This window comes from Corella eumyota, chromosome 1 (assembly GCF_963082875.1).
Source record: "Corella eumyota chromosome 1, kaCorEumy4.1, whole genome shotgun sequence".
Lineage (NCBI taxonomy): Eukaryota > Metazoa > Chordata > Ascidiacea > Phlebobranchia > Corellidae > Corella > Corella eumyota.
The window spans coordinates 15728952-15741437 of record NC_137490.1 but is presented as its reverse complement, the minus strand read 5'-3'; the positions used below and the strand labels follow the sequence as shown (position 1 = coordinate 15741437).

At 30.8% G+C, this 12486-nt stretch overlaps 3 protein-coding genes across 4 annotated transcripts; 1 reads left to right on the top strand and 2 right to left on the bottom strand.

Moving 5' to 3' along the window:
* Positions 1 to 93: 93 nt before the first annotated feature.
* Positions 94 to 3443, bottom strand: LOC145756093 (uncharacterized). Of its 2 annotated transcripts, XM_082572337.1 has the most exons (5): positions 3424 to 3443; positions 3227 to 3338; positions 2556 to 2707; positions 2334 to 2357; positions 94 to 724 (listed from the first exon to the last, which is right to left on the bottom strand). In XM_082572337.1, exons 2-5 carry the CDS (start codon positions 3265 to 3267, stop codon positions 474 to 476), a joined length of 468 nt encoding a protein of 155 aa, XP_082428463.1. In that variant the 5' UTR covers positions 3268 to 3338; positions 3424 to 3443; the 3' UTR covers positions 94 to 473. The 2 variants fall into 2 exon arrangements, with proteins under 2 accessions (XP_082428463.1, XP_082428468.1); XM_082572342.1 differs by lacking the exon at positions 2334 to 2357.
* Positions 3444 to 3821: 378 nt separating this feature from the next.
* Positions 3822 to 11057, top strand: LOC145748811 (uncharacterized). Its single transcript, XM_082565056.1, has 15 exons — positions 3822 to 4264; positions 4659 to 5204; positions 5357 to 5440; positions 5643 to 5872; positions 6022 to 6221; positions 6381 to 6528; positions 6638 to 6721; positions 6880 to 7017; positions 7193 to 7319; positions 7437 to 7668; positions 7824 to 8774; positions 8858 to 9008; positions 9128 to 9930; positions 10104 to 10267; positions 10358 to 11057. The coding sequence occupies exons 4-15, from the start codon at positions 5650 to 5652 to the stop codon at positions 10581 to 10583; spliced, it is 3447 nt and encodes a 1148-aa protein (XP_082421182.1). The 5' UTR covers positions 3822 to 4264; positions 4659 to 5204; positions 5357 to 5440; positions 5643 to 5649; the 3' UTR covers positions 10584 to 11057.
* Positions 10779 to 12367, bottom strand: LOC145749935 (translation initiation factor eIF2B subunit gamma-like). The gene has a single exon (XM_082566216.1). The coding sequence runs from the start codon at positions 12316 to 12318 to the stop codon at positions 10969 to 10971; it is 1350 nt and encodes a 449-aa protein (XP_082422342.1). The 5' UTR covers positions 12319 to 12367; the 3' UTR covers positions 10779 to 10968.
* Between the last annotated feature and the right edge of the window lie 119 nt (positions 12368 to 12486).

The window sequence follows — 12486 nt, the reverse complement described above, 5'->3', positions numbered from 1 at the left end:
TCCATTGTCTCAACAAATAAATCAAAGCTTTTCTTTTAAACTAGTAGATCTCCACTTCTACCATTAAATTATACGCAAATCAAATCCAAGATAAACATTAATAATATTTTACTAACAAAATCATACCAAGAAAGAAAACACCAGCAGGTTAAACTGTACTAAATTAAATCTAAATGCAGCTTTTCACATTACATTTACTATTTATGTCATGCAATAAGACGACAAACTGTTTTACATGCCAACAATACAGTGGTGTTTAACACCTCAGGTTAATAGGAAAGCACTTTAGAATATCGTTGTGTAATAAAAAATGCAAGTTATTAAATTATAGCAAGCAGCAATCGACTTATGGCACAAATAATTAGACTAAATTTTAAGAAAAATAATCAAATGCTTGAAGTTGTACACAATTAATACTGGTGGACATTACAGAAGCTTGTACGATTAATATGAATATTTCAGACACAACACTTTTAACCAAGAGTGAAGGAAGATCGACCCCCAGGAGGCTGGGCACATCGCAAACCCGACAAATTTTTCACGGGACCGAGATGCGGCTCACTAGATGCACCAGGATTAGATGGTTTTGGAATTTCTTTCTTTTCAGCCAATTCAACTTTTTCGTCTTCCTTTTTCTCTTCCACATTTTCCACCTCCTTTTTTTCTACCTCTTTTGGTATATCTCCTTTACTTATCACTTTACCAGTGATCGGGTCCCGACGTTCTGGATTATAAATAAATGTTATTAAAAAAACATCTGTGTTTTGGTTATCAATAGTTTATTAAAAACATTTTTTATAGTTATTTACTTGTAAGCAACATATATATATTTTGTTTAGTGCAACCAAAAGCAAATTAGTGCAAAGTTAAGTAGTTTATTGCAAGCAAACAAGTTTGTTGAGTGGCACGAAACAAAAAACAAATACAAAAATAAACTGCAGCTTAACTTCTTCTTGTTACTTAAACTTTCTTGTTCTTAAAGTTGCCATTTTAAAATCAGAACTCCAAATTTTATCAACTGGGCCATCCTTTCTAGCTAACATAATGTTGTCTGGGGTTTGGGGAGTTTTCCTTTGGTGCGAAATATTTACAACAACTTGATTTTGGTCACTGGACCATAGTTCTAAGGTTTCTTGAGCTTGAAATGTTTCAGCAGGTTTTCCGGTAATGCTCTCCCGAGACTGATCAGGGATTCCTAGTGGATTATTTTTAGATGCTACAGTGTGATGTTTGGGACCAGAAATCAAATTGGAAACCTTGGTGTCAGTAAAAACTTTTGTCTTTGATGTTTTCATCATAACTGGACAACTTCCTTTTCCCGAGGTACAGAAGTTATGCTCCGTTTCGGCAGGTAGGTTAAAAACAACAGAATTTTTGCCTGCATTGTGCATTCTGTTACTAAGTAGAATTGCATGCGTATCATCAGCAGTGAACATGATTTGTGGGCCTTCTCCCTTAACATGACAACCTGTTCCCAGGGATGTTGCATTGCGTTGTTTTACCTTTCTCTTTTCCGCAAAGGCTTGTCTCTCTTTCTTAGTGTTCATGGTAGTCTGGTAAGTCTGACTGACTGGTCCATCTGGAGGGGTTAACTTATCCGGGGCTTTAAACACCGTGGTGTTTCGCTTTTCTTTTTCAGCCATTCTTTTAGATGGTTTGGTTATAATTTCCCTTAGGTTAAAAACTGTTGACTTCATTAACTCTGGGGTTTGATTACAAGCTAAACAAGTAATTTTTACTATATAATTTTGCCTGTTACTAAAAGAACTATTTTTTATACCAAATTTATTATAGGCTGAACCTGTTTTTGGCCTTAATTGAATACCAGGAGCTTGTGACTTATTCACTGGATGTTGGTCTTTAGTAAATAAAAATGTTGTCTTTGTTTTAAGGTAATAAGGTTTTTTGCCAGTTGGGGCAGTGGCAGGTCTTGATTTAACTGCATTTTTACCATCATACCATGGTACATTGCTGATCTTCCTAGTTTCTAAATAATATCAACCCAATATAATATAAACTGTTGCTTTTTATAAGTAATTCTTTTGTCATGAGTGTTTTTTACCTTTTGGTTTATTTTTAGGTGAACTGTTCAAAGCCTTTTTACTGTCTGTACTGAGGTAATTAAATACAGTACTGGCATTTCTGACGTGCACATCTTTTTTTGTTTCTTTCCCAACTATACTGCTCTGATTTTGCCCAGAACCAAAGTTGAGTAAGCTCGATTTATAAGTATTACTCACTAAAAATAGGCAAGGTAATATAAATAGAGAAAGAAATTGGATTAGTTTTGCACCAAAATAAAATATTAAAACCAAACCACACTAATTTCATACCATTACTTGTGGGAGCATCATTCTCTATAGATATTGAAAAATTATTTTTTTTATAAAAAGAGTAAGGATTTAATAATACCATTTTAAATCATTTTCCTAAAAAAAGTATTTAAAAATTGATCAACTAATTCCATGCAAGAAATGGATAACAAAAAATAGTATGGAATTTTTAATTTTAAAAACATCATTTGGAATTTCTGTAATGAAATCATTATAACCAACCTTTGTTTGCTTTCTTTGGAGCTTCTTGGACGGTGTCATTACCAAAAATGGAGCTTTGATAACTTGGGTTTTTGTTCTGTTTTGTTTGGACAACAGGGGTCGGTTCGGGGCCAAAAATATTGCTCGAACCACCCCCTGGTGGGCGAATGACTCTAAAAAAAATTAAAGTTGAAATTGAAGTATTGTACACACATGATGTTTAGGTCATTTATTTAAAAACATCGTTAAAAAAAACCAGAGGCTTAATAAATTTCTAATGCTATAAATTAGTAATACTCTAACAATTTTTATATAAATATTTGTACAAGATAAATGAAAAATGAATAAATGACATTTTAAATTGGAAGCCTATTTATATAAGAAACCTATGTAAATATAATTCTGAAAGTTAAAAAAATAAACCATTACTGGAAACATTAATTCCGGAATTCTTAATCTATTTTTAAACCCATAAACTTAAATTTTCGTTTTATTTTAAAGTAAAAACATAGAACAAAAGATCTACAAACAACGTTAAAACTTTACGTTTTTGCGTTTAACAACTAAAAATTTAATTGACCTTAATTAAAAAAATGCCTATAATTTAACATTTGTCTGTTTGTGAATTTAACTTTATCATTTTAATGATAATTTTGTAACTACAAATTGTCTATAATTTAAACTTAGCTTACCTTGAAGTTGGGCGTTCACAGTTGTCGTAATTCATAGCCATGATTGCGTAGTATTAATTTTCGTGGAATGCCTTAACTTAAAATAATTAAATAACGGAACTTGCCTTCGTATCTATAAAACACATACACATATAAAATTAGTTCACTAAGCCAAATAATTTCTTAGGTTTCCTACATTTTCAAACGTCTAACATTACCGTTGGAATTTCTTAAGTGAATGAGTAAAAAAAAATCCAAAACCAAGCCCTTGGACAACGCCGTTATTACGTCATAATCAAGTTCTCAGCTGTGTTAAGTAGGAAAATGTAAATCGTGATAAGTTTTAAGGAAAATTAATCTGAGATTAACAGACTTATCCGATTCATTAACATGTAAATTACATTTAAAATTTAATTAACTGTTTCATTACAAAATTTTGTTCAAGACGTTGCCGTTGGCGATAATTAGGTCAAAATAATTTTATCCCGCTAGTGTTAAAAGTAACGGAAATCATGCGTGCAGTCACGTGACTTTGTTGTTTTAGTTGAGCAAATGCGCGTTCCCGCCAGCCGAATCAAAACAAATCGAAGCGTGATTTTACAACAGTAAACATAGGATTTAAATGAAGTTAAACTATTGGACAGGGCTCAGTGTTTATTATTTTTAAGTAAGTTTGACAGAATGCAGCTATTAATTTATAAAGAATATAGCAATTTTTGTGCTAAATTTTATTTAAATAGCTGTATTGAATATCCCTTTAATTAATCTTAGTGAATAAGCTATTCAAGCATAAAATCGATAACGAGCTGATCAAAAGTACACGTTTGGTTTGTTAATTACTTTTTATATGACATAGTATGATGTTGTTGTTTAGGTTACCAACTTGTCTGCTTGTATTTTTAACTAACTTTAAGCCAAAAGCTTATAAATCCGTAGATTGTTGACTAAATAACCCCATAAACTAATAAAAAGTTTATGATGTTGTTAAATTGTAAAACATTTTCATATGATCTAATTAAGAGCGGATTATTTTAATGGTAAATAAATTAACTAATTCAGGTATATATTTATATATATTAACATATGTTTAGTTATATAAACAATTTTAATATATCTTTTTTTCAAGCATTCATTTTCTTTCAACTGTTTATCAAAATTACTATTAAATAACAAACTGGACATACCTTCTTTTGTATTTCTGTTAGTAATTCGATAATAATATTTTAAATTAGAATATTTTTTTTTGTAACTTATTTAGGTTTAGATAGGTTTAAGAATATATTGTTTTTTTTTGTATTTTTAATCTCAATAACTTAGATGTTTGCGCAAGTATTAAACAGTTATATATTTTAAATAACAAATTTTTTTTTGTTTTAAGTTTATATGTATATATATATTTTTTTTAAATAGCCTATAAAATCATTACTTATTCAAATAGTTCTTTTTTATTTAGGTAAACTATAAACTTGTTGTTATGAGATAAAGGTACAAACACTTTTTTGTTTTATATTTATAGTGTCTATACCCAGGTAGTATTGTTTTTAAAATATAACCCATAGCTAATTATAATTTAACAAGCTACAGTTTTTGCCCTTGAGTTGTACAGCAACCTCCTATTTTGCTTTGTCAACATTTATAAATTTAGCAAGGATTGTGTTGATTAGACCAATTTGTTTTTTAGTGTTAGAACAAAAGTTTTTAAAATTAAAATTTTGTTGATACAAAATGTACCCCTTACTTTTTCATTGAAAACATAAGGTTTCACTGTAGCAGGCAGTCAGACAAATAAAGTTGGTACAAAAAAGACACTTAACATTTTTCAGTTAATTATCTGTGTATTTCTTTATTTTTAAATAGGTTATTAATTGCTTAACCATGTAGCAATATTATACAGAGTTTTTAAAAAAATCCTTTGTTTTGATTGGTTGGTCAAATTTCTCGTCGTAAAATTGTACTAAAGTTTGCGCTGGTTGAACTAAAACTAAAAAGATTTAGTAAGGTTAATATTCTTATTATTTAGACTAAATTCTGTTTGAAATAGTTAAATATGTGTAAAGAGTATCATACAACTGGTATTTGTTGTATTTTTAAGTAATAATAAGAAAATACGACTTAAACTGTTGATCAAAGTGAAATGACAATTTTTTTTAGAGTGCATTGTGGGCAAGCCGCGATCTTTTTTGGCGAATATAAACTACTACATGTAATAAATGTTGGTGCAAATCTTACTACATTGTAAGAATGTGTAGTTTGTAACAAATTATCGTTTAAAAATCTGTCAATTGGATTGATTAAAACAAGAAAACGCCGTTTATAGGCCAACGCTACTGCGGCCTACTTATCAGTTTCGTCCGCCATTTTAGTTTGCGTCAACGCGTTTTAAAATTGCTGATATTTTACAGAAATACAACTAAAAAACATAAAATTGTCGTTTTAGAAAGGCTATGTTATGTGTCGAGGATGACGTTATTTTAGCACCTGTTTTAGATGACGAAAATGATCATGTTTTGCCGGACAAAGGTAGGGTGTGGCGACGCAGAAACAAATCTGTTTGTAAACGAAATAGCAAAGACGGTCCAGTGTTAAGGGCTACTGTTAAGCCCGTGAAAAGGTTTAGACCAGATTCAACACCACCAAATGTACCTTCCACATCTTCTATACCAATTGGTAACTATTCTAATTATAAAAAAGTCCGTTTTTAGTTTTTTTTTTAAGTAATAGTTTTCTGTCCGCCTGTTGTGTTATCTAAGTTTACCTATTAGATAGGCAATAAAACCGTGATGAAATACCTCAAATATACACTTTTATTGTTTCAGTACCAGTAAATCCAGCACCGCAAACCATAAAGTTAGATTTACCTGTTCAAGTTGAAGAGCCGAGCACACCTGAATTTAAATCTAAAAAAACAAATCAAAGTCCGCAACAAACCAAACCACCCAACTCAACTAAGAAGAAAAGAGTCCGAGAACAATGGAGTATAGAAGATAAAGATCATTTTTTTGATGCAGTTGCAATAGTAAAAAGTTATTTTAATTATGCATATATTTTCTCTTGAGATGTCCAGTTTTGTAACAGCACCTGTTTACCTTTTCAGTTTGGATAGAAATATACTTAATTCTTATTTACATACTGTAGTTCCTATAATTATCAAAGTTTACATAACAATTTGTTTTAGCATGGAAAGGACTTTGAAGCCATTCAAAAAACTATTGCCACAAAACATAAAAAGAAAGGCGACGAAAGTGCTGTTAAAACAAAAGACCAAGTACGACATTTGTATTATAGAACCTGGACCACAATTAACAAACTTCTAATTAACGGAGGTAAGTAAAACAAATTTAAATAACTTTTCATTGATAATTATCATACGACAATTTTATGATCTAAGTTAATTGGATTTATTTTAATTTGTATATGTGAAACTTTATTTAGGTTGTACTACTACAGATAGCAAGGCAATACATGAATTGTGTGCTGTAATTAACTATGGTGAATTAAGAAGAAAGCTTGGAGGATGTAAGTTAATATTTTGCAACAAAGTTTATACACAATGTTTTCCTATAGCTTAAAATTATTCTATTCAACAGTAAAAATGTAATTGTTTTTATAGCTAAACAAATGTGACCGAATTTGCAATAAAAACACAATGTATATATTCATATTTTTTCATTTAGCTTTGATCAAAAAGAAGGGAATTCTAAAGCTAAATGAATTGATAAAGTACGGTTCAACCACCATTCGAGTAAAGGGTAAAAACTACAAAATAAAAACACCAGCTTGTAAAGCTTTGAAAAGAATACATGATAAGGAGGGTAGGTTATTTAAATTGATCTTTTGCAAAAAAAAATAAATACATGTCATAATAAATATTGTTTCTATATATTTTCTTTTTAATGTAAAAATAATTGTGTTTTTACTTGATTTTGTTTATTGGGTAATTAATTTATTTTAGTTTTTCCCTTTATTAATATTTTTTCATTAAAATAGTCAATAAACAATCTATCAGTGAAACCAAGACCTTAAAACTCCCACTTCGAGTTAATTTGGAGATATCCCCACTTTCTATGAGTGCATGGAACAGGGTTCATTCATTGGCACATAACCCAAGATTAAGGTATACTTTTTTAGTGAGGTAAAAAAGCCATAATAAAAAGAGTTTACGGTATATCATTTAAATGCATTACTGCTATGTTCAACTGTAAGCTTATTTTTTTATGTATGTTTTTTTCAGATTTAGTATTCCCTTGGACTGCCAAGTGACATCACTTATATCATACCTAACTAAAAAATGGAGACCTCTTAACGAAAAGATGTTTGAGGTGGCAGAAAGTGGTGATTTAATACCTAATAATATCACATGTAACCCTGGTGGTTGTGACAGTAATGATTATAACTCAAATTTAAACCTGGAAATACATTTTCCACCTGGAACAGTTGCTAAATCTAAAATAGAAGTGCACCAGGTAATTTTATGGATCTGTTATATTATTTTTTACCCTTTGTAGTTAAATGAACTTTGTTATAATTTTAAGAAATCTCTATATTGATATGTTATTTTTATTCTTTTTGCTAATTACACAAAATATCAATGTTTAATTGGATTTGAATTTTGTAAAAGGTTGTGCTTAGCAAGACCCACTGCATTGTGTCTTACATATGTAGAAAGACTTCCAAATCCAACACAAATAAGCGGAAAAAAAATCCAGAAGCACATATCCACAATGATCAAAATTTTGCAGCTGACTCTTGCCCTAGCTCAGAAGAAGATTGCGGTAATATCGATCCTTTATTTGAAACGGAAGAGATTTCTATTAACAATATTAATGATATCGAAGATAAATTGGATAACGACTTTAATATCCCTCCTGCCAAAAAACTGTTTAATGCTGAAATTGAAGATAATCATCTGTTTACTGATGAATTTCAGTCAGAATTTGACATTGGTGCTTTAGTGGATTCTGCAGATTCTTGTGCTAGTAATGATTCAAATCCAAGTCCTGTAACAGAATTGCAACTTGATCAAGTGCAAGACGATCCAACTGAAACCTTTGCACCTATTACTAATCCAACCGAAATGAATGTAAATCAACATGGAGAGATAGAACTTATCGAAGCACAACCATTACAGCCAATTGCAGTTCTTGAAGACAAATTTTGTGAAAAAAAAATTAATGAAAAATTAAAAAATGTGGAGAGGTCTCCTGAGAACAACAAAGATACTGTGGAAACAAAAAGTTTATGCAAATCATGGAACCCAGAAACTGCAGGAGAAACTACTTTGGCGGAACTTTATATTATGCTTGGCAAACCAAACTCTTTTAAACTGTGTTATGACTGGATACAAAAAACATTGCCGGACGATACAACCCCTTCCTGTGAAAAAGTTGGGTTTTGTACCGGCATCACTGCTCTTTTACAAGCTGCAGAAATTCTTCGCAATAAAAGAATGAACTCTGTTTCTACCAAAGATAAAGAAAAAACAAAACCTGATAAGATGCTTCCTAATAATAAGTTAATTTCTAAACCAGAAAAATCAAATGTTGGTGTACAGTGCTCACTACTAACGGTGGTAAATTATTTAGTATATTGTTATTAACTATTTAAAAAAAGATGTATTGTGTATTTCATTTTTATGGTTTTATGTTTGTTTAGCCAACCACCCCAACTGTCTCAACAGTTGTTCCAAATAAAAATCATCATGGTCGGGGGATGAGTAAGTTTACTACATCTCTAAATAGTTTAGATGGTTCATCACAATTTGTTATTCCAACTGCCCCAATATCAAAAAAGAGAAAAACAATAAGTAAGTATACATTTTTGAAATATATAGATATTGTTATGTATTCTCAACAAATTAAATGTTATACTAAAACTAACATACATAACTCATCTTTAACATTGTATATGTTAATAAACAAACAGATTTGAGTTCAATCTCCTTGGATGCATCTCCTAGTCCCGAAGAAATCAAGCAAAGAGTACAAGAGCGTGCCGGTGATGCACAGTTTCGAAAGCAAATGGAAGCTCTTAACCGAAGAAAGGATATGTTTCGAATTAACAATCATAGAAATACAAGAAAACCCTACATTGTTCAAAGGGCGATCACACCCCATGCTGGCTCAGTTCGGAAAATGATGACTTTAGGAATAGTATCAAGTGGTGATAACCAAATAGGATTTATTCCTACTGAAACAGTTTCAACTGCCAACAGCACATTTAAAGCCCTTACCAAAACACCAATTTATGAAAATTTAAAAACTTCCAACTCGGCCAGTCCTGTTTTTGGCGAAGCTCTTGGTATCAAAATACTTAATCCTAATCACAAGAAACCAAATAGCCTTAATAATAATGTTTTGGAAAGAGCTGCACATGAAGCTGGATTAAATTTTCCCCAAATCCAGCCACTGCCTAGTCAAGACACAAATATTGAATTGCCTTTAATTGAAAATAAAAAACCTGATGATTTTGCCATGTCAACAACTCTACCGCCAATTTCAACTGTATTTGCAGAAAGTGTTAATCGGAATGCTACTATAAATAACGATGAATTGCCTGAGCTGGATGTAAGGCAATCTGAACTCATGAACTTAAATATTCGACCACCAACTCCAAGCATGGATTCTTTGCTAAATGCACTTGACATAATAAATCCAGATTCAAATGATTCCTTTGCAGCTACTTTATTGCAAAAACATTACTGTAGGCTAGATCAACCTAATGAAATGGTAAGTAACTGAGTTTTGCTTTGTCATTTAAGTTTGTGTAAAAATTAAATAGTTTATTGGAATTTGTTAGTGTAAGTTTAATGTTGTATGTTTTGATTATCAAGCATATTATTTATAGGTTTATGTAATTAAAAAATTGGGTTTGTATAATTTTTATCTTATCTTTTGCTCAGCCTGTTGCTTCCGAGTTTCTACCTCTTAATATGCCAATTCTCAACACTCCACAAAAATCCAGATCCTCCTCTCCACAATGGGATGAGGAGTCAGTGGATGGGGATAATCGCAATAACTTTGTGACATTGGACACACCCCAGCGAGTGTTACAAAGTGATAATGAGTAAGTAGATGTTAACAAATGAGTTAGTTACCTTAATCTTTAAATATCAACTTATTAAGACCCGTTTACAACTATGTATTATTTTTACAGAGATTCAATTGATGGTTTAATGTTCGCACAAGCAAAAGGTTCAAAATTTGGTAATTCTATCGGATCTCCTTTTCCAACTTCACTTCTCAACGATTCTGATTTTCATATACCATCACTTATAAATGATAACAGCATGGACCTCATTAGCAAGTTTCAAGACATATTACATCAACAGACATCAGTGGATAATGTTACCACTAGTGTCAGTAATAACATTGGGACGTAGAATGTTGCAATTTCGGTGTTTTTGGTTTTATACTTAAATATTTATAAATAGATTATTTTTTCTTATTTTGTTTTTTTACTGATTGCCCTGTTTATATTTTTGCAATTAAAGCAGTCACATGGTTTAATAATGTTATTTAAGTGATGTAATTTCTTTATTTTTATAACATACTGCTAAAACACTGTGGTTCTTTGTTAATTTTGTTTTCAGTAGCTATATCATTTTTTTACATTATTTCTTATTTGTTAAGCTGTATTTTCACACAAGCAGTTCTTTCAATAAACAATTACATTCAAAAAAAAAAAAAAAAAATTATTTCACCCCTATAAACATCAAGCAAGCACACTTAACATCTTTTTGCAACTTTAGATATTTTAATAAGAATTTAATCAAATTCCATCATAACTGATCTTGTGTCAGCAACAGATTCTTTATACAGGTTTGCAGACTTTTCCACAACTTGACGATAACCAATAAAACAGTCCTTTAACTCTGCATTTTCTTCGATTTTGGCTCCTTCTGAAATAACGCATCCTTGTAAGTTACAGTTGTTTTCAATAACAACCTTATCCATAATAACACAGTTGGATATTTTAACAAATGATGAAATTGAACATTCTCTGCCAATAATCGATCTCTTCACAGAGCTTTTTTCTTGAATAACAGTTTTTTCTCCTACTACGGAATCTGCCCCTACCTGAGCCTTTTCCTTAATTTCAGCATTCTGGTGAATTCTTTTTTCCTCTTCTATAAAGCTTGATTCAGGCTTGGATACAATTCTATTTGCTTCGACATAGCTGGACATTGTGTTAGCATTTATACAAAGACCATCCTCATATAAAAACGCATAACAAGATAATAAATTTTTATTTACTTTTTGTGTGGTAAGACTCAAATCAAAAATAAACCCCTTTTCGTCATCATTGTTCACATAGGAAAATATGTCATTAAGATCCACTTTTTTCGGCTCTTCTAAACTTTCAGTTGACTTTTTTTTAACTTTCGCAAATTGTTTGTTAACAATGTATGGCAGTAATTCACTCCGTAACGAGCTTTTTGATTTATTGTGAACAATATAATTTAAAATACTTTTTTTTATCAAGTAAATATGAGCATCATGAAGATCAGTTCGTATTTGAAAGCGGGGAAAATTGAACAACATGTTTTGTTTTATTGGTAGAGTGTCATCTTCCAGATCAGCTTCGTTTATTAGAAATAAAACTCTTGGGTCAACTTGGTTTATAGTTGATATACCAACAAATTCTCTCTGTTTTTGTTGCTCTTTCTTTTTTAATTTAGATCCTGGTAGTGTTTCCAATATTGGTCGTGCCGGGGCCAAAAGCATGGTAATAGTTGAATCATGTATTCGATGAATATCTGCCAGTCGATGTAGTGGCAAATCTGAAATCAAGTCGCAACTTATCACAAGAAGATCAGATACAATTTCGTCTTTAATTAATCGAAGGGAATCTACAGTATCAATATCTTGATCCTCATTAATACCAAATAATTTCACTTTGATTTTAAATTCCTTTAAAATATGGTCAATTTGGGCCTTTATAGAACTTAATGTAATTACAATTACTTCATTAAATCCAGCTTTTTCTAACATGTTGACTGGATACCATATCATTGGTCGATTTCCTATTGGTAGTAAGGGCTTTGGTATAGAATTGGTCATCTCTGGCATGTGTGTACCACAACCGCCAGCCATTATAATAGGTTGAAATTCCATTTTTTTAATTTAATTAAATATTTTATACAAAATAATTTAGAGAATTTTTTTAACAATCTACAACAAAACAATATTTAAATATGATAATTTATAATGACTCTTTCAGTAAACAAAACACATGTGCAGAACTGCAAAGTTGTGAACTAAGTGATGATTGTTACTTTATTA

Coding starts and splice junctions, on each gene's coding strand:
- LOC145749935 (XM_082566216.1), bottom strand. CDS start 12,318: ATGGAATTTCAACCTATTATAATGGCTGGCGGTTGTGGTACACACATG.
- LOC145756093 (XM_082572337.1), bottom strand. CDS start 3,267: ATGGCTATGAATTACGACAACTGTGAACGCCCAACTTCAAG. Junction 2,708..3,226: donor TGTGAACGCCCAACTTCAAG/GTAAGCTAAGTT, acceptor AATTTTTTTTAG/AGTCATTCGCCCACCAGGGG. Junction 2,358..2,555: donor TCCAAAGAAAGCAAACAAAG/GTTGGTTATAAT, acceptor CAATATCTATAG/AGAATGATGCTCCCACAAGT.
- LOC145748811 (XM_082565056.1), top strand. CDS start 5,650: ATGTTATGTGTCGAGGATGACGTTATTTTAGCACCTGTTTTAGATGAC. Junction 5,873..6,021: donor CACATCTTCTATACCAATTG/GTAACTATTCTA, acceptor TTATTGTTTCAG/TACCAGTAAATCCAGCACCG. Junction 6,722..6,879: donor AAGAAGAAAGCTTGGAGGAT/GTAAGTTAATAT, acceptor TTTTTCATTTAG/CTTTGATCAAAAAGAAGGGA.